We start from the raw sequence: 22,152 nt of genomic DNA, 5'->3' as shown, positions 1-22,152 counted from the left end.
TCGATGTGTATATTTATATATATGTGTAAGTTTGTGGCCTGTTTACCAATTAATTCTTGACAAATATCTGTGAATTTGATAAAATGTATCACATATTAAATCGAATAATACCATGATCACACATTACATTGCTCACTCATTCGCAACGGGGGGAGTGTGTATCGTACCTACACGGCAGAGTTACTTGTATTGGGATACACTCATGTGATTACGTGTGACACACACCTTCAAATCTGTGCAGAACTCGAAAACAATGGCTACCTGACATGCGCAGTACGGTAAGTCGGAGAAACGCCGGGTCAACACGTGCTGGCACAAGCAGTTGCTTGATACGCGTGAGCCAGACAGCACTCTGGCTCCTCTTCAACTTGGTGAGCCTATAATTCGAATCTCTGATTTGAACTGACGCTAAGTAGTATTTGTGACGATGGTTGTGTTGATACAACGCCACTGCGGCATAAGAGGGTCGACACTCGTCGTCACTCCATGACATAGCGCCTCTCGGCCATTCGAATAGCGCCTCTCGGCCGTTCCATCTCTCTCTTGTATTCCCACTGGGGAATTGATTATCGCCTTGATAATTATCGTGTAACTAGCTTCCACGCTAGCATCTTGTAAGGCGGCTGAGCTCACCCCTATTGTGTCTTCACTCGAAGCGTCACAATTCTCTCTCTAGATACATCCAGTGCACACATCCACTCATAAATCTAACATTCATTCACATACATTGCACACGATTTTGAGGAGGTTTTTACTCAGTTCCTGCTGAGCTTTTCCTCCTCTGGGGCAATAAACCATCTTTGATTGACCCCCAAACCGAGTGGATTTATTTAAAATACCTAACCTTGCCCATATCAATAATTGTTATAAGTATTAATTTTAAAATGAAAGGGAAGTACGGGAATTAATCCTGGTGGTCAATTTCCGACAAAACAGGTTTTAATGTTTTGTCTGCTTGCGGTTGTTTCAAAATTGCACCTACACCTTGTAAGCTAGCATCAAGGTAAATATAAATCTGACTATCCGGATGAAATATAGCTAAAATCGGTTCCGAGCACAACCAGTTTTTTACTTTTTCAAAATTTTCCTGGCAAGTTTCTGACCATTTAAATTCCACGTTTTTTCTCAGTAGATTATGGAATGGTTCTAGTACTATTGAAGCTTTAGGGATATATTGTAAATAAAAGTTTACTTTCCCCAAAAATTGTCTGATGTTTTTTTTTTCTCAGGTGTAGGAAAGTTTTTGATCGCGATCACGTTATTGTTCGGGGGCTTTATACAATTAAACCCTATTTCGTGTTCCAAATATATAATTATATCTTATGCGAACAAACATTTGGGTAAATTTAACTTGGAACCATTATTGAATAACATTTTCAAAACCAATTCAATATGCCTCAGATGATCTTCGTAATTTTCTGAATAAATCAAAATTTCACACAAAAGTATACGTAAAAAAATTGCAAAAATTTTAGCATACATTTTTTCTCAACTTTCAGCTGATAATAAGTATTGGTCTTAAAATAAAATCTTCCAAATATCGAACCTAAAGATCGTAAAAAATAATTCAATAGATATTTTGATTTTTTCAAACTTGACACATTCACTCATGGAAAATCGTGTTTTTGTCTGCTTTGTCTAGAATTATATAGAACTTTTGATGATAAGTTTTACATCCCAGGAAGTAATTAAAAATAATTTATGTTGAAATTGTACATTATTGCTACAGTATTCTGTAGGTTAATATACCGAAGCTATGTGTATCGTAGATACTGGGATAAAACTCGCTTATCCAAGCCAGTAGAATAAGTACTTCTTTGAATATTATACGATATTAATAATAAATTTCGATGGCAATGTAATACCGAACTCCTAAAGTATGTACCGATAATATTATAAATTGATGATTAAATCGGTTTTAAAATGACTATAAATTTGGCCTGTCTTACAACTATTAAAATAACGTTTTAAAGTTCTTGGGCGTTCTTGATCTTTAACACTCTAAGTAATAGTAATAATAATAATAGTCACGACACTTCCTTATCCGAAATGGAGAAGTTATGGGTGCAACGCTTACACAGGGGATTAATGTAAATTGTTGAAAATAATATTCTTTCTCAAATTATAATATTATCTGCACATATTACATAGTATTTATTTGGAAGTTCATAATTAAAAACAAATATTTATACATGTGCTATGGGTTATTTTTATCCCGTTTTGAGATTAGAATAAAGGCTCAATTGCGTTTCTCTGTAGAATCAAAAGATTTTTTTTATTCACACTACGTACAATATGGTTCATTTCCTTAAATCTTTCCTGTAGAATCGAAAGAAACAACATTCGAAGCTGTTATTCCAATCAATGTAATTCTGTATGTAGTTCTGTTTACCTTTTGTCTCTTTCCTCCTAACGTCGGTAACATAGATCGCGACCGTAAGAGAAGCGGCGATACGAGTAGACGAGAGTCGCGATTTTCTTTACACGTACTTTAGGGTATTAAGCATCAAAAACATGGCGAAAAAATTTGTAATAATAGCAGATCGTGATAACAAGAAAAAAAGTTTATCCCAGCAAATGGATGAACAAAGGAGAAATGACTATCTCAATGCCACCGAATGACGTTGACTTGAACAAATGTGTCAGAGAATTAGACGATCCACAAGATAACTGGATTGAATGCTCATTTACAAGAATCGTTAAATATGTATAATGGTACGCTTAACAAAATATGTATTACAAGAGTACTTGTAAACTGATAATGAATGATCTGTTCTTTATAAAGTACGTAGTTTGAATCAACGTTTTTTCGTACAATAAGTAGAAAAGATAAATAAATAAATAAAATCATGCGAATACTTGAAAAAGTAAAAAATTTATTTATGCAAAAGTGAAGGAGTTAATTTAGTTAATCTGTAAAGAACAGCCCATGCGTGGATATACTATTTAATATTCGTCAACAACATGTTTTCAGATAATTATAATGATGCGATACGTGAATCTAAAGTAAATAGTGTTAGCGGCTGGCTAGGGATTGGATCGGGTTGGTTATTAATGATCACTCTGTTGCAGCTCGATGACGATGAATATTATGTTATTTATTATTACCGACACAAAACTTAACAATACTGACTGGATAACTAGTTCTAGGTTTATTCTCGTTTATTATATCTCGATCTCTCGTGGCAAACCACCGGCCGACAATACTTGTCCGTTCTTCTCGACTCTCCCTACTCGACTACTCTCGTGCCAACCTCTATACCTCTTGTCTGCTCTTACTAGCAGTGTTGCCAACAATAGCATCGAAGATGTTACTGAACCCAGTGACGAAGAGAAATTAAAGCAGTCTAGAACATTTCGTAGTATAAAACGGGTTATGCAAGACTGTGTTGCACCGTCTGCAAAGAAGCCACGCATTCCACAATTAAAGAACGATAAACCGCCATCACTAGTCGTCGGTAAATTTGTTAGGTCCAAGAAAATTAAAAAAACGCAAAAATCAAAGGATGTCAAATTGGTTAATAAAGATAATTTAAATGGCGATAATTCACGGGAGGATAATGAACATAGCAATCGTTCAGATGGCGATGATTCTAATGAAGATGATATACTTAGCGAACTTTCGCGTGAGGAAAATCAAGATGGCAAACGTTTACATGAGGAAATTAATGAACATCACGAATGTTTACACGAGGAAAATCCAGATGGAGATGGTTTAGCTTGCAATATGCAAAATCTAAATCGCAACAAAGGTATTGAGAATTGGTTCTTAATATTCCAATATGAACAAGTATTTATTAACTTAGTCCATGAAAAAGGCACTTGTTGGCTTCATTAGTATAATTACGTTATTATTTTCGAATAAAGACGCTCTTTCTTCAACTTACCTTCGTTAAAACAATTTCGTTTGCAAATAAAGGTAATATTAAATTGAATGAATTTTTACATTTTCATAATGGAAACGTTAATAGTTTGTAGGGTATAAATAAATAAAATTGAGATACTGCATTTGCACGTTTCCTCTCTCACCATACCGTCGCACTCTACATGGTCTTCGCTATGATGAGGGGAGAAAGAGAGAGCGCAGGCACACCAGTATGTTCAGTATGTTCACTAATAGTTGAACTTGTTCGATGAGCGCTTGAAATATCGAATATAATTAATAGTGTGAAATATATATCAGATAATAGCTATTAATTTCTTTATCATGAAAATTAATGTGTACTATACCTTCAACAAATGCAGTAATCGTTGGTTATGATATTTGTGAAAATTTGTATATCGTGCTTTTCGATATATCAAGACAACCTCATGTTTGGTTACATTGTTTACGAGAACAATCCGCAAGTAAAATTGGAGTTAAAAAAGTCAAATAAAACTATCAGAATAGTGGCTAAACATCTATTAATTCCACTTGATTCTTGAGAAAAATTGTTTTAATGACAACGAGATCAAGAGCGCGTTTTACCTGAAAACAGTCGCCAGTCGCGCCAAGCCTTTTTCATGGAATATATGTAAGTTTGACGCCTTGCTCAAACCTAGCCGCCTGGTCCGCTGATCATGTGACTAGCGGGCAGGCGACCGAGACACTCGCTACTGACGGCACCGGGCAGTCGTTGACAAGCTGTGCTACGACACAGGCACGCACTCACGACTACCTTTGCTATACCGACAAATTGTGTTGATTCAGGTATGTTAAAACGAATACTTGTACTGGATATTCGTCTGTAACTTATTATTGTATTATTGTTAATAACAGTTGATTACTGCAACAACACGTGTTGTTATCTTAAACCCACACTCCCACAATTCATCTCCTGCAAGTCTCTGAATCGAGATCTCCCTACATATATACTATATAATAATTCCTAAAATGATGTAAATGTAATACATGTTAATATTACATACCAAGAGAATATCTTGAAAGTTAACACCCGGTCACCGCCGACTCGGCACCACTCACGTTCTTCGTCTGTTTTTCGCCGGCTGGCCATCCCATATTTAATTCTGAACTGCGAAAGGCCGAAAAATGATTGCATCGACGACGACGACGATTATGTTTTCATTTAATGTATGGGGCATTTCCTGTCAAATCGTCCGTGAATAATAATTTGAATTTTTATGGGTGATCACACCTAATGTGATAAGCTTTAAGGACTTTTTTCGATTTTCGACCTTTCGCAGTTTGAAATTAAATATCGGATGGCCAGCCTGCGAAAAACAGACGAAGAACGTGAGTGGTGCCGAGTCGGCGGTGACCGAGTGTTAACTTTCAAGATAATCTCTTGGCATCTCTCTATTTAATAAAAAAGTTCTGAACCAATGAAAAAGAAGTAACAACAGGCGAAGAAGATTATAATAACAATAGTATCAAAAAGATTGTAATAACAATAGTATACGCATGAAGTTGGCGGTGGAGAGAGAGGCCGAAAACAAAACAAAAAGCATCTAGCAAACAAAACTTCCTTTGACAGCTGTCATCGGCTGTTTATGACAATCTTTGACAAATATCTTTATGGGTATCTGTTTCTGACACGCAAAAAATAAACATGCAAACGAGAATTATCAAGATGATTCCCGACGGGAATTGTCTTTTTCGCCCGCTGGCGTATTGTGTATACGGCACTCAAGATCGACACGCAGAGGTGAGACTGAGTATCGTTTCAAATATATCATACTGGCAAACATGTCAGCAGAAGTAATGAAACAGAAATCGAGGAGAGTTATATCAGAGAAGAAATAGGTTTTTTCGGATCCTGTAAATCCTTGATCCGGTTAACCACCAAGTAAAGCCTTTCCAGTTTCTTTGTAGTTTCGGACATCGTCCTTTCTGTCTTCGAGGTTGAAAGTGCCAGACAGAATCTCCGGGATTAATTTTATATCCCTGGCTCGAATATCATAACGAGTTTTTAATTTGTCTGAAGCCATAGAAATTCTACTTATAGCAAAGCTATGAATTTCTTCTACTATGGGGAAAATAATAACTACAGCAAGATTCAACAGTTGCAGACCTGTCATCAAATCAGCATAAATAAATTCACCTGTCTAACAGACACTGTATAAGGATATAGTGAGGCAGGGGCGAAGCCTCTAGTATTTCTAAGTAATTAGAATCTGACAGTCGTAAAAACAAAGACGCTTTAGCGAGCAAGGAAAATTCATCGGATAATCTAAATGTACAGTCAATTGATAACAAGTCTAATGATATTAACAGTAAATTATATTACGAGTCTCGTTTTCGAGATTACATCGTAGTACCGTCTACTTCACGTTAGTGTCACATGAATATTCAGAGCTTATAAAAAAAAAGAGAGCGCCTGGCCCCCTGGCGCTGCGGTTGTTCCTTCTCCAAGTCATAACGTTTTTCGTGCGTGAAAGTGTAGCACGTTTAGAGCATTGTTCCAGTTTATTAATCAAGAAAAATCATGGGAAAATCACACAAGAGGAAGAAGAATAAGGAGAATAAGAGCGAGAAGTTCTTTAAAAAGTTGAAGAAGATAGTTGATGCGATGCCTGATAGCTCTTCAGATACGACCTCGAGTAGCCCGAGACGCGAGGTTATGCAAACAATTGCTGGCAATCAGGAGGCATCGACAGGTCGTCAAGGTATTTTCTTCTGTTTTTCTTTCGTTATTTCCGTAGACCGGGCGGCTTTGCCGTACGGAGACAAGTTCACAGAAATTGTCTCGGGTCGAACAAAACCTAAAAAGGTTTGAGCGGGTGTCGCTCGCGGAAATAGCGGGCCACAGACTCGGCGGTTTTGTCCGTACGAAGGCAGACTCTCAGAGTTCTGCCTTGAGTCGATTGTGAATGTAATTCGCAAAAATGAATGATTATTGCATATTCCGCATTTATCATGGCCACATGACTCGGCGGCCCAGGCCGTACGAAGGAAATCTCTCAGAGTATTTTCTTAGAGTCGAACTGTACGATTCCCCTGTATGGAGGAATCGGCAGATGGCCCAAGGTTACGGTCGCGTAACTCGACGGCTTTAGCCGAACAAAGATTGAGTAATTTTGTCAATCACGAGGCTGTTGCGAAATGAGACTCGTTTGCGTAACAAATACGAGAGGCTGTCTTTATCGCAGGTTAATCCATTGCAGGCTTGTCACCAACGAACGACAACAAGAGGGGAAATATTCTCCCCGTCGCATCGGATGATCCATCGCGAGATACCGAAGGACAAACTCCAGCGGATGCTGACAGTCAGGCTACAGAGGACGCAGCACAGGCTTTCGACGAAGAGACGCTGCGTATCCTGGGTGCCCTTGAAAAATCTGGTGCGCCAGAATTACAGCTAAACTCAACTTTGGCACAAAATTGGGAAAAATGGATAGCCGAAGGACTCAAGAAAGACGACCTAGAGGAGTTGTTGTCAAAGTATGCGCGAACAGGCAATTGTCGCTTGGAAGCGCCAGTGTTAAACGCAGAAGTAGCGTCATCGCTCTTCGAGTCGGCCACGAAACGAGACAAATACTTGAGAAATGCGCAAAATATTCGCGGTTCAGCTATGGCCGCATTGGGTGCTGGAATTTCGTTGCTGTTGACCCCCAAGGAAGACGGCATTGACGAGTATCAATTGTTGGAGTATCTTGCCGACGCGGGTCGACTGCTGGCACACGCTTCTCGTCTGGACTCGATTACACGAAGATCGTGCATTACGCCGTCTCTCGACAAGAAGATCAAGGGAATTCTGGACGAAACTAAGCCCGACGCTTTTTTATTCGGCGAGGATTTGCCCGGAAAAATAAAAACGGCAAAGTCGATCGAAAAGGTGGGCTTGGAGTTGAAGGCTCAACCATCGGTGCCCAAGACGCCTCTTCGTAACTCGAATTCGGGAAACTGGAAAGGCCCGTCGTCCAACTCGTTTCGAGGGGGATCTCGGGCGGGCGCGAACCAGAGAGGATCGAGGAAGACTGTCAAATTTGTCCCGAAGTCGAATCAGTCGTATCAACAACGAGATCAACAACGAGCTTGGAGCCAGAGTCGCAAGCAGAGCTCGTACCAACGCTCGCGGGACAGGCCTTAGAGGTAAATAAAGCAGCGGGGCGGCTGCAAAAGTTTCTCCCCCAATGGGAAAAGATCACGCGGGATCGATTCATTTTAAACTGTGTAAGAGGGTACAAAATTGAATTTGACCAGTCAGTACACCAATCTCTACCGCCTCCTCAGCAAAAATTCAATTCTGGGATATGAAACTGGCGAACGCCAAATTGTTAGATCTGGGCGCAGTCAGACCCTGCTTGCCATGCCCGGGACAATTTATTTCGTCGTATTTCTTAGTACCAAAAACAAACGGAAAAATGAGATTCGTGTTAAACTTGAAAAAGCTCAATAACTTTATAGTCACGCAGCATTTCAAGTTAGAGGACATTAGAACTGCGACGAAACTAATCTCGCGAGGTGATTTTATGTGTAACATAGATTTACAAGATGCATATTTTTTGGTATCTATGCACGTGGAAAGCCGGAAATATTTGAGATTCATTTTCGGGGATATAATGTAAGAATTTGTATGCCTCCCGTTCGGTCTATGCACAGCGCCGTATATTTTTACAAAAATCCTAAAACCGGTAGTGAATTATTTACGAGGGAAAGGATTCATCTCGACAATTTACTTAGACGATATCCTCTGCATCGGCTCGAATCTTAACGCGTGTCGCACAAACGTAGAAGTCACTATTAAAGAACTGCAGTCACTAGGGTTTATAGTGAATTATCAAAAAAGTAGCTTGATTCCCAAGAAAGATTGCACTTTTTTAGGATTCGTTATTAACTCTCGAAAAATGAGATTGGAGCTACCGGAAGTCAAGAGAAAGAAAATGGTAGCCGTGATCGACGACTTTAGCAATCGCAAGTTTTGTACAATTCGGGAATTCGCTCACCTCATCGGGAAGTTAGTCGACTGTTGTCGCGCAATTGAGTATGGATGGTTATACACCAAGAGATTCGAACGAGAAAAGTTCTTCGCCCTGTTAGTCAGCGGGGGGGATTACGATGCACAGCTCGAATTATCCGCAGATTTGCAGATCGAATTCGATTGGTGGAAACAAAATATTACAACGTCATTTAGTCCGATAAGAAGTTTTCGATTTATGAGGGAGATTTACTCGGACGCGTCAAAAACGGGCTGGGGCGCGTATTGTTGTAATGAAGGCACACACGGTTTTTGGAGTGACACCGAAAGGGGGCTGCACATTAACCAACTCGAACTAATTGCCGTCTTTATGGCCCTTAAATGTTTTGCAAGCGAATTGTACGATTGCGAAATTTTACTAAGAATCGATAATACGACAGCTATTGCATATGTGAATCGAATGGGAGGAGTTCAATATGCCGCATTTCACGGGATAGCAAAAGAGATTTGGCAATGGTGCGAGTGTAGGAAAATTTGGATTTTCGCATCTTACATAGCGTCCAAGGAAAACGTCGAGGCCGATAGGGAGTCGAGGATAAAGAATATAGACACGGAATGGGAACTGTCGAGTTGGGCATACGAGAAAGTAATTTCGGAATTTGGCAAACCAAAATTGGACCTGTTTGCATCCAGGATTAACGCAAAATGTCAAGCTTATTGTTCGTGGCACAGAGATCCTGATGCCTTAGCTATTGACGCGTTCACGATCAACTGGAAATCGGAGTATTTTTATGCATTTCCACCCTTCGCATTGGTACTCAGGTTCCTTCGAAAAGTTATCGCAGATCGCGCCTGTGGGATTGCGATAGTGCCGAATTGGCCTTCGCAACCATGGTTCCCTATATTTATGGACATTCTCGTAGAGAAACCGATGATCTTCGCTCCCGCTAAATGGCTTTCATTGTCTCCTTGTAGGTCTCTCCAGCATCCATTACAGAAATCACTGGCTTTGATTGCCGGGAAATTGTCGGCGAATCTTACCGCCGCAAGAAGTTCTCGGACTCAGTGATCGAGACGTTGTTGGCTTCTCTCGCCGAGAGTACATGGAAGCAGTACTCAGGACCTATTAAGCTATGGGCGAATTTCTGTCGAGAGACGGAAACAGACATTTACAAAGCGAGCGCGAACCGCATTCTCGAATTTCTGCAAATGAGATACGGTTCAGGAGCCTCCTATGGCACATTAAACGCGACGCGATCGGCGATCTCGTTAATATCGACGAACGACATGACTAACGATCGGATTATCAGTAGATTTTTTAAAGGGATTTTTCGGCTTAGACCAACGAAACCTCGATACGACGAAACATGGGACGTCGGCATCGTACTTACGTACATTGCGAACTTATATCCTCTCGAATCATTAAACAATCAACAATTGTCAGAGAGATTAGTTACGCTGTTAGCTTTAGGTACGGCTCATCGAGTGCAAACTTTCTCGCTCATGAGACTTGACAATATTTCTCACTCGGCACAGGGCTTCGAGATAAGGATCTCGGACATCATTAAAACGTCGAGACCAGGGGCTTTCCAGCCACTTTTGTTATTGCCGTACTTTCGCGAACAGCCTAGACTGTGCATAGCGAGCACGTTGAAGAGATATTTGGAAATAACAAAACCACTCAGAGGCGATTGCAGTAACGTACTGATCACTTCGAGAAAACCCTTCAAATCGGCGAGTACCCAGACAATAAGTCGTTGGATCCGGTCAGTGTTGGCAAAGAGCGGCATAGGACCTGAGTTCACGGCGCACAGTACAAGGCACGCGTCTACGTCGGCTGCCTTGGCAAAGGGGTTGGATATTAGCGCGATAAGAAATACCGCGGGCTGGTCAAAGGACTCGCAGGTATTTGCAGAGTATTATAATCGGCCGATTAAATCGGGCAGAAAAGACTTTGCAGCAACCGTGTTCTCATAATATTTATAAGTTATTGCATAAGATATCATTAATTACATTTTGTTAGAATCGAAGTAAGCGAATAAAAAACCGCTGATTCTTGTTCTCGAGAGACCACTGGTCTCGATAAAAGTTACGTTTTTGTTGCCTGAGGCTGTTTAGAAAATAATAAAATAATTTTTTCTCTGAACATCTACGATGTAATCTCGAAAACGAGACTCGTAATATAATTAAACGATCAAACGAACTTACCTGTTGTGAAGTTCGATCGTAATTATATGTAGAGTCTCGTTTGAGATGATTACATCCCACCCATTGAACGTTTTATTTCCGTTCGTTTCTATCATTCCCTCCCCCTTTATTTATTCAAATGTGTTTGCTTTATTATTTTCAATCCTTATGGAGTACTTTAAACAATATGACTTGGAGAAGGAACAACCGCAGCGCCAGGGGGCCAGGCGCTCTCTTTTTTTTTATAAGCTCTGAATATTCGTGTGACACTAACGTGAAGTAGACGGTACTACGATGTAATCATCTCAAACGAGACTCTACATATAATTACGATCGAACTTCACAACAGGTAAGTTCGTTTGATCGTTTAATTAGATCAACTGCTTTGTGAGTACAAAATCATAATAATTTATAATCTTTGACACTTTCTTTAAACGTTGTTATAATTAAATATCGTGATACTCTGAATCTTATAATCGTAAATAATGTACAGTTTGTAAATAAATCTAACTTATTTATAGAAGGACAAGAAGTCCTGATACAACTGTTAAATAAAATTAACGTTAACCAAACTGAGCTTGAAAACAAATTGAAAAATATTAAGACTGGAAGAACGAATGAGAGTGAAGGATGTACAAAACTATCAGCATCAGAAAGAATATTGATTGAAAAGTTGTTTCCGGTGGATGATAAAAGTGAAACTATGGAAGCTGTTGGAACAGCATTGACGAGAAAGAAAAATGTGACAGCTCCGGTGATTCTTATAATTCTATTACAGTAATATTACCTCCCAGACGACGTGCAATTTTATTCACAATTATTTGCTAAACTGTATATTAATTATAAGTATAGTACATTTCGATACTAATGCGAGAAAATAATTTCATAACACTTCGTGTGTAAAACGCTCGATTATCGTACGCTAACGTACTTCGATTCGAGCCTTATATACCTTTAAGCACGTATAAACTGCACAACTCATGTTTTTGTAATATTTATTAACAAATAAAAAAAATACTGCTATGTATAACATTTTTACAGATTACATACATCAAAACAATAAAAGGTGAAAATTCCCGTGACGGGATAATCACAATATTACTTAGACTGGTTATTGACGAGGTTCTAGTTAAATATTTCTACAAAGGACAAGAAAAAAATAAAATCACAATGGAGACAAATAAAAGCTTCAAATATATAATGTTATGCAAGTGCATTTATGGTAAATCATAATTAATTAAAATCAATAGTGCAAAGTTGATCGTATCGATATGACGATAAGAATGTGTAATAAATAATTGAGTAAATTTTATCGTTTCAGAGGCTGTAAAGCGAAAATATAATAATGTAGATGAAGCGATCATGAAAGTAAGTGTTTCATCATGGGTTGACTCAGCTGTCACACGATAGAAAAGAAAGCAAAGGTAATTAGGCGATAAGCTAACTTTTTTCTGAATTTTGAGTAATCATTTAATGAAAAATGATTTCAGGGGGCCAACGTACACAAAATCAAATAATACTCAGGAGCTGTAAATCTCTCGCGCATAAAACCGCGGATTGAGGTTTCATTGTTGTTTATTCTTACGTAGCGTGAGTTCTCTAAGAAGAATAGTATCGTTAAGCAATACCGTGGTCGATATCGGAAAATATTCAACTGACGCAATAAAGAATTCAACGAAAAAGCATGTATCAAATGATACAGAAATTGGGTGTTATTTATCGAAATGAAAATCTGAAATTCAATGTGAAATGTCATTACCAAGTGGGAATCTGGACAAACAGAGGTAGGCAAGTGAAAACAACGTTTATTGTGAACAGATTCTTCATTTACGTCAGATTAAAAATGCGTTTCATTCACGATTTGGTTCGTGCATTTTATTAGAAGGTAATATCCAAAACTATCGAAAGCTCCTATCTGATAATAATAGCTTCCAATATTTTCAGGTACGAAATAATTCATCGTCTAGCGGAATTAAAGTTGTCAGACATGGAAGCATGTAAGTAAATTTCTAATTCCGTGATCTTCGACTATTATAATATGTTAACATGGATTTAATGATAAAATTATTTTTTTTTTTTCAGCAGGCTCAAAGTTTGAACTTTGATTAACACGAGGAAAAATGTGGCTTACCTGATGGTCAAAACGTTTCGGTGGCAAGGATCCTGGTTTCTGAAGCGGTGCAATCATTACAACAATCAAACCTGGTTGTTCCGTCAGACATCAGGTGTCAGAGTGAATTTCATGAGGTCATCGCCACCTTCTTAACATCAGTTGAGGCAAAATTAAAGAACGGGATACACTACAGATCATACTGGCTGAATATCTCATCATTTTGCTTCGATCGAGCCAATAGCGATAAGTTTGTTACTTAACCGTTGCTGCCAATTCATTCTACCGAGGAATCACTCTGTGCAACATTGTAATTCAAGCATTATTATTGACCAGAATTGTTTTTCAAACTTTATACCATTCAATTTGGTATCTTACTTTGACGCTTACTTTCACTCTCTTTGGCAATAAATTCAGATAAATAGTTCTCCAAGTCCTCCATTAGATTTTAGGGTTAAATTTTGTGAGGCAAACTGAACCAATCCAAATCTAGAAATGTTAAATAACTTCAATTAAAAATGTATTTAAACTTAATCTCAGTTGACGGTGTCATCTGGCTAGCTAGTTGCAGTTATCACCCGTGCTTCGGTCTCGTGGAACCCGAGTAAAGTGTAAAGTATGTATTCACTTACTAGTGCACGTTGCTTTGCAAATAATCACTTGGTCTGCTATAGGATTCACTTACTCGCTCACTTTTTTATTACAATGCAATTTATCGATAGCTTGAAATCAAATCCAATTTTACACTCTTTACGGGGTCCTATGCTAAGACTGAAAGCTTGTGAATCTCCATTCATCGCAATTATGTCTCTATTTCATGTTAGCATTGTCTGGAACAAAAAAAAAAACCTCATCCTGAGATCGGAAATGGAACCTGAAACGCAAAAGTCATTCAGTGGCACGAATTGAAAACCAAGAATTTTATAATGGTTTCTGCAACACAGGGACTCTTTCCAAATATCCTTGTTACAAGGTGATGTTCGGAGGACTATGAACTAGATTTTGTATCGGATTATATTATTTGGAAAACGATCTTCATGAACTTCTGTTTCGGCAAGGTATCGAATTAGTTGAATGTGTGTCTCGCGACACTCAAAATCCTCCTCACGCATGGACGCACACTCGCGTGCAATATTTACTTGCTGTATCTGCGTCAAACCTCGCCGCTTGCCCGTGTCGCGACTCAAAACCTATCAGCTGTATCTCATGTATGGTCTACTGTCTCAAAATCATGTACGTGTGTAATCTATGTGTTCTCTCGCTCTGTAAACCATTACTCTGTGTAACGTTCTCGTGCGATACGGTCTGTATCGCCGCATCAAGATCAATAAAAACCTCGGTTATTGTTAATCATTATCCCTCTCCATCTCAAAATCATTTCGTTTCATTTAAACTCGTCCTCAATCACTAGTTCGCAGATCCTACGTCAATGATCCATATCTTCTTGCCATCTCTCTAAACAACTTCGTTGAAAATCAGATATTCATTTATTTTGATGGAACAAGGGATACAATCTTGAATCTGATAAGTCAATATCCTCGTAATAATGTACTGACATTACTATAAAACATGATTGTCCTTGAAGCTATTTGTGACGTTAAGGCGCATTTTGAGAAAGTTGATTTTCAACTTGTGTCACAAGATATGCATGATCTACGTTCCTGATATCTACGCTCTGGATTAGATTTTCTACGTTTCGAACCGCACTGACATGAAATACAGAAATCATTTTAATAAATATAATATTACATGAATTTTCAATTTGAGTATTAGGTTCCCTTTATTCATCTATTATAGAATCTTGGTGATCGGTCAATTAAGTAAACGTATTTTTAGTTAACGTTGGGCTACCTAAAATTCCCAAAGAGGATGTCCCATTAAGAATCATCGTATCATTTGTCAATAGCCCGACCTATACCTTGGCCAAGACAATTAATTCATGGCTCACCACCAATATCACACCTCCCACCTCGAGAGTTGAAGATAGCTTTTTCTTAGTTGATACAATAAAAACATTGATTATCCCGGACAATTATACGTTAATATCGCTAGACGTAATATCACTCTTCACCAACGTTCCTACAGATCTCGCATTGCGTGCAGTAAACAACCGTTGGGCTTCTCTTGAAAATAAGATCCCAATTTCCCTTATTGAACTTGATAAAGCTTTGAAAATATGTTTTGACTCCGCAATATTCAAATTTAATAACGATACTTATGGACAACAATTTGGTTTGCCCATGGGATCTCCTCTCTCCCCAATCCTGTCAGACCTGGTCATGGAAGACTTGGAAACGTCTTGCATTAACAATCTTGGTTTTGATTAACTGTTCTACTTTCGATACGTGGATGATATTCTTACTGCCGTTCCAAAAGAAAAAATAGATCACACTCTTAATACTTTTAACCGATACCATCCAAGATTACAATCTACTATCGAAACAGAAGAAAATAACGCCATCAGTTTCTTAGATGTATTGTTGATACACAACAATAATAATATCAAAACAGATTAGTTTCACAAAAAAACCTGGTCACAAAGATACCTGAATTTTAATTCTCACCATCCTTTGTCCTACAAAATAGGCACCATCATTAACCTAGTTGACCGAGCTATCAAACTTGCTAGAACAGAGTTCCAGGAAAAAAACCTGTCGCTCATATACAATATACTAAGATGGAATGATTACCCTCATGGCCTATTACACCAACATATTAATAAGAGACGCACCTACATCAACAACTTACCTGACAATAATATTGACTCTGCTCCCGCTGAAGATAACAATAGACCTGCTACTACATATATCCCCATCCCATATTAATCTGGTCTCTTTGAGTCACTTAACCGCCTATTCGTCAAACATAATGTCAAGTTTGTTGGAAAAAATTCAAAAGATTTACAACTAGTTTTTGATACAGGAAAAGACAAGATCCCCATGGGCAAACGATCTAATGTTGTGTATAAAATACCATGCAATGATTGCAATCAAGTTTACATAGGTCAAACTGGTCGACATCTCAACACCAGAATTAGGGAACACCAACGCAATGTACATGAGATTGAAGAACGTCACACAGCACTAACGAAACATAGTATCGATAAACAACACACTTTTAATTACGACAACACAAACATCCTTCGTGAAGAACACAATTATTATAGAAGACTGTTACTAGAAATGTGCAACATTGTAGGTCACACCAATTCTGTTATTCTTAGACAAGATGTTGAACATTTAAGTAATATTTACAAACCTCTAATCTCCGCCCACACAACAAATATTGTTTAACCTTAACTACATACAACAATAATTTTTTTGTCCCCATTACTCCGTCCTTTCTACATAACTTTTCTCACAAAATATTTATTGTTTTTCTGTATAATTGTTTATAATAGGTTCACCTTCACTGTGGATTATACTTGTTTTCTTCCATCAGTCGTTATTCACCTGTTGACTCAATCGGTTCAACCAACAATTTTTCGTTAGACATGTGGAACTTAATTATAAAGAGCCTACCTCCACTTCTTTGACACTTGCGAATTAATTTTATTGCTAAAAAGACCTTCTTTAAAAACCTTTTAACACAATGACATACTGACTGTGAAGAAACATAGTTCTTTAATCTTCTTAATTAATGACTTCCAACTATTAACTTCCACATGTAAAATAACTTGAAGATTGACATTGACTACCGTCACTCAAAAGAACACTGTCTCCACCAATTGTAATTGTGAATTCGACTACATCTTAGTCCACTTACTTAATTCAAAAAAAAGGTAAATAACACTTAAAGACATTCTTATTTCAATTAATCAAAAGGTTCTTACTAATCAATAATATATAATAGCTCTAAGAGTATTACATCTACAATATCTAAGTCTGATTACTTCTAGTACTATTATTTATTTTATAAAAAATCTTTTTGTTGTTCTTGACAGTTAAAAAAATAAATCGTTCTGAGGAGGGCCCATATCCGGGTCGAAACGTTAACTAAAAATACGTTTACTCAATTGACCGATCACCAAGATTCTATAATAGATTACATACGAGGTCGAGAATTCTTATTCATCCCTTTATTCGTTTAGTCGAACATCATTGAAAATTTGCGGAATGAGCTCTGATAATCATTGGAAAATTTTTAATAGTAGTAGCAATAATTTATTGATCGGAAAAAATACATTGACTATCGACTATTTGTAAAGGTTGTTGAACTATTTTCGAGAAAAAAAGATTCACAGTTTTGTTACAGATAGTGAGATATTTGAATTTCTTGAACTCTCGGTTTAATGTCTCATTTTCGAAAATGACAAAATTCAATATTACCGCCTGTAATAAAAAGAGAGTGAGAAAGTTGCTTAGTTGCTTGAAAGTGGCGATGATCTTTGTACGTGTGATAGATTGAATAGGCAGATAACAGTGAATATTGGAGATGTAATTATTTTGGCCGTATCACCTGTTGAGAGAAAAAAATTTCATTGTTATTTTTAACGTAAAAAATAATAAAAGCGATCAAATAAAGTGTTCCCACCTACCTACTGCATTTCTTCTAAGCACCCAACAATTAAACAGATTTCTCATTTCAGTCGAATAAAACCAATTTTCAAAGAGCATTAGCATCAAGTTTCGACCGTTATTTGAAGAATCAACTTTCCGAGTCACTACCTCGACTGTTCGAGATTATAACCTCAAAAATTTGTATGAACTACGTCGCCGCCAGAAACGGAATTTGACGGTTGAAACTCGGAGTGGCATGCGCTTTGACTGTATAGTTTCTAGAGATTGTCCCGGTATACTGATTGCCGTCCATTTAACCCAAAGTGACTGATCAAAATATAAATTCACATATTTTTCATAGTTTATCATTACACTATAATAATGAATAGGTTTGTTCCATTATTATAGTACAACATTCAGATAATTCAATTTGAATTTAAAGTAATAATTAGTTTCAATAAAAGAGAGCAAAGATTATTGATTATTATAATTATGCATGTTCTCTAGTGATGTGGCGTAATTTTCGAGCTGATTTCGATTATTTTTTTTTTACAAAATTACAATTTTTTGGATCATATACTACTGGCGCATTGAGCCGATCATTGATAATTTCTTACATTTCATCGTAAATTATTTTATTGTCATTTTTTTATAACCCAGTGGACACTGTTAATAGAATGTTAGCTGTGGTAAATTATAAGAAAAATGTGAAAAAATCGTCCTTAGGTATTTTGGTATTCTAGCATAACTAATTCTGAAAATGAACGTGACAATCAAGCCTGATCATTAGACGTAAATAAAAATGTTTGTGATAACCACTTGGAGATTTTCAGCGCGTACCTGTCTGTAGGTTAGAATGACAAAAAATGTTTTTCTTTTATTACTTCGTAGATTATTTTTAAAACGTAGTTAACAGTTCTTCGAATGTTATGCGAAAGAATAATGTTTATTTATGATGCTATAACTTGATTAACAAGTACAAATATTGGATTACTTAAACCTGATCGAGAAATTTTGAAAATTTTTAGTAATAAATACCAAATGTTCCCGAGTTATGTGCAAGATTGATTAGAAAGTGAATTGAAAAGAAAATCAGAAGAATGTGAAATGTTAATTTGAAAATATAATATTGTTGTAATGAAAGCGTTTATTAAGGTATAATAAATTTTTGTATGAATTATTTACTTATTCTGTAACTTCTTCAAGTCATTTCGAAAGTTTTAACAAACTCAATTTTGAGAAACCTTTCTGAAAATTTTCAGGAAGATCACATGATTTTGAACATTGGTGTAGAATCCTTGCTACATTATTTTAAAAACATTTTTTGAGATGTTTCATTTCAAATTTTATAAGAAAAATTATAAATATTTTTAAAACATTTCAAGAAATCTTTTGCAAGTTCTTGACGTAGACTTTTCAACTTGCATCGATCTTTTTTTCAAATATATCTGAAACGTTTCATAAAACATTCAATAAGAATATTTCTGAAATATTTCAAACAGAGTAAACTACATCTCAAAAAGTCACTCTATAATTCTTGCGACAATATTTTTGAAACAATTCTTGAAAGTATCCCCACTGCAAGGTACAGGGTACCCGAGTTATTCGGGTGTCGAGGTGAGGAGTCCAGCTTGTGAGCTCGTACCGCCGACACGAAAATAAACAGTGGGCTCCTCCAAAGTGTTCCGTGTATTCAGTGCTACCTCGCCAGTTCCCTCAATTAATGGGCTCTCAGCAGTGGCGACGAGAATGGGATTCAAACAAATTAAACATTTGAATAAATTGAAGGAATGGTGGAGGGAGTGAGAAGATTCGGAGACGATATAAACGCTGATAAAGGGCTCGCGAAGTGGGCAGAGATTGGAAAGGAAAAAAAATTCAAATCGGGGCAAGCCGCCTGGATTCAAACGTACTCCAAAGACGAACTATTGGTGATTTTTTCACGATTCGAGGTCGAGTTGCCAACGGGAGCGAAATTAGACTCTGTGCGGAAACTCTTAGTGGAAGCAATGCGTAGTCGCGGAAAATGAGGACCGGTAAAACGAGGACGGACGAGGCGGTGCGAGAAGAACCGAGGATGGCTCAATTCAACGCCAAGATTATAGAACCATTCAAAAAGGGGGCAAAATGGAAAACATTCGAGGACCAATTGGAGGCTTTTATCATCTTAAACGATGTTACCGAAGTGAAAAAGTCAGTATTGCTGATAACACGATTTACTGCGGAGGTCTACGGAGAACTCAAGGCAGCGGTAACCCCTGCGAAACCTTTAACGATGCCCTACGAGACCCTGAAGACAAAATTGGAAGAGTTGTACGCACCCAAAGAAAACATACATCTCGCAAGGTTGACGTTCCGCGGAGGAAGGCAGAAGGAGTATGAGTCTATCGATGAATTTGTAAAAGCACTTCAAATGTTAGTACAAAAATGTAATTTCTCAGCGGTAGAGTTAAAGAATCAATTGAAAGATCAACTGATATCTGGAATGAGGTTGAGAACCGTGCGTTATAAATTATTACAATCCCCAGATTTGGAGTGGGAACAGTCGGTCCAGTTAGCAAAAACCGTCAAACTGGCCGACGCGAAAGCGGAGTCATTGTTACCACCGCAAACTTCAAAACAAGAGGCGACCGAGGCTCCAAGTGTGAACGCTATATGGCATGTCAACAAGAGGCGACAACAGAGAGGCTACAACACACCGTGGCATCGTGGACGTGGAGCAAGCGGCTTCGGCCAAGGACGAGGAACGACGAGAGGAAGAGGAATTCTCCAACAGCGGGCACCGAGCAGCAACGCGCAAGCAGCGTCGAACCCAGTAAGCGAAGAGTGTTACTGTCGTGGGGGAAAGAGACACCGAAGTTACCAGTGTAGCCTACGAAATAAATATTGTAGCGAGTGTGGTAAACAAGGTTAAATTTACAAGACGTGTGCGAGAAACAGATATCGATCACCTGCGGCAAACCAAAACTTTATAGACAGCGAACAGATAACTGCGGACGAAACGTCAAACGAAGAACAGCGTTTCACGAGCGATCATTGTCCCGAGGTCGAGGATGGTATGGGTATATACATGTATATGATGAAAGAGGAAGCAACAACGAACAAAATAGGACCGCACCGCATATAGAAACGATTGAAGTAAATGAAGAATTGTTGAAAATGGAAGTTGATTCGAGTGCGCCGATCTTCGCGATCTCAGTCGGAAAATACAAAAAAAAAATTTCTAGCGTTAGGTTAAACACCGCCAAAGGAGAACTTCGCGAAGATGACAAAAAACCGATTGCGGCGGTTGGATATATCGATGTAACAATTGAGCGAAAGAGCGTGAAATCGAATCAAATATTGTATGTCGTGCGAAACGAAGGTCCGCCGATTATTGGCCGAAACTGGATGTCAGATTTGAAAATGTGGCCGCTGACGTTTCACCACGTAACCGAAGATCGCGCAAAGGGGGGCAAGATCCAAACAAAGTAGCCGCGATGATCGCAGTTGAACGAGATTTTCCAAGGGTATTTGTATCACGAACGCCGCACGTGTGTATACCAATGTCAATAATGATTAATACCGCTTTTAGAAGAGACGAGGAAGTGTAGCTCTAAATTCATATAATATATTCATGCTACAAAACGTTTCATGGCACGACCAAAGCGCAATGGCGTAATTTACCGTCAGCAACGTTAGCATCTCCGCACCCGCCAGATCCCGTGGTAATCAACACCGGGATGAGGCGAGCGGGGGATCACGCGCTTCAGGAATGAACGTCGCGAGGCAAGCCTTTGTTTCAAAATTGTAAATTCAGCAAAAACCTCGCTCGCTGCTCGACGCTCCAAGGGGTGCGGGACGAGCGAGCAAAGTCAGTCCCGTTAGACACCCGATTAAAAAAGATTTTATAAAATTGTATAAAATTGTATATAAATTGTATAGAAAAAATGGCCCGATCCAATCGTATACAATCGTATAAAATCATGTAGTATTGTATATAATTATATACGATTGTATACAACTATATACAATTGTATGTGACTATATACGATTATATACAATTATATGCAATAAGATCGGTTTATAATAAGTCCGTGAAATTGAATACAATTATATACAATTGTGTATAATTAATGTATAAATTGATTCAATTGTATATGTAATCTTTTTTTGTTTCTGAAAAATCTAAATTATTTGTATTAATTTAAATACAAAAAAACGTCAAAAAAAGTATTGGTATTCAATTGACATACTTTAGTTTTTTTATTCCAAATTAAAATTTCTTCTTAAGATACACATTAATGAAAATTTATAAAACTTATAAGATATTTAATTTAACTCCAATCTATTCTTATAGTTATCAATTATTATATATGCGCCTTTTCTATTTATAGTGACTTCCAGTGCAATAATTACTTTTATTTTAACTTAAAGTATCAACTATTCTGTTTTGCACCACATATGTAGATAATTATCACATCGCATTTAGATTTAAGATTATTTTATTTTATTTATT

General features: G+C 37.7%; 2 protein-coding genes across 2 annotated transcripts; both read left to right on the top strand.

The window, feature by feature from the left end:
• Nucleotides 1–9,228: 9,228 nt before the first annotated feature.
• LOC124216286 (uncharacterized) lies at nucleotides 9,229–10,835 on the top strand. The gene is made up of 2 exons (XM_046620615.1): nucleotides 9,229–9,777; nucleotides 9,834–10,835. The coding sequence occupies exons 1-2, from the start codon at nucleotides 9,229–9,231 to the stop codon at nucleotides 10,833–10,835; spliced, it is 1,551 nt and encodes a 516-aa protein (XP_046476571.1).
• An 8,845-nt stretch (nucleotides 10,836–19,680) lies between these two features.
• Nucleotides 19,681–20,568, top strand: LOC138190783 (uncharacterized). Its single transcript, XM_069135088.1, has one exon. It carries the CDS (start codon nucleotides 19,681–19,683, stop codon nucleotides 20,566–20,568), a length of 888 nt encoding a protein of 295 aa, XP_068991189.1.
• Nucleotides 20,569–22,152: the final 1,584 nt, after the last annotated feature.

This window comes from Neodiprion pinetum, chromosome 4 (genome assembly GCF_021155775.2).
Source record: "Neodiprion pinetum isolate iyNeoPine1 chromosome 4, iyNeoPine1.2, whole genome shotgun sequence".
NCBI classification, from domain to species: domain Eukaryota; kingdom Metazoa; phylum Arthropoda; class Insecta; order Hymenoptera; family Diprionidae; genus Neodiprion; species Neodiprion pinetum.
The sequence above is the reverse complement of the archived record's forward strand: the minus strand, read 5'-3'. Positions and strand labels throughout refer to the sequence as shown.

What these genes read in the sequence shown, in the direction of transcription:
- LOC124216286 (XM_046620615.1), top strand. Translation starts at nt 9,229, where the DNA reads ATGGCCCTTAAATGTTTTGCAAGCGAATTGTACGATTGCGAAATTTTA. An exon ending in CTATATTTATGGACATTCTC is followed by an intron (nt 9,778 to 9,833) that starts GTAGAGAAACCG and finishes GTCTCCTTGTAG; the next exon opens with GTCTCTCCAGCATCCATTAC.
- LOC138190783 (XM_069135088.1), top strand. Translation starts at nt 19,681, where the DNA reads ATGAGGACCGGTAAAACGAGGACGGACGAGGCGGTGCGAGAAGAACCG.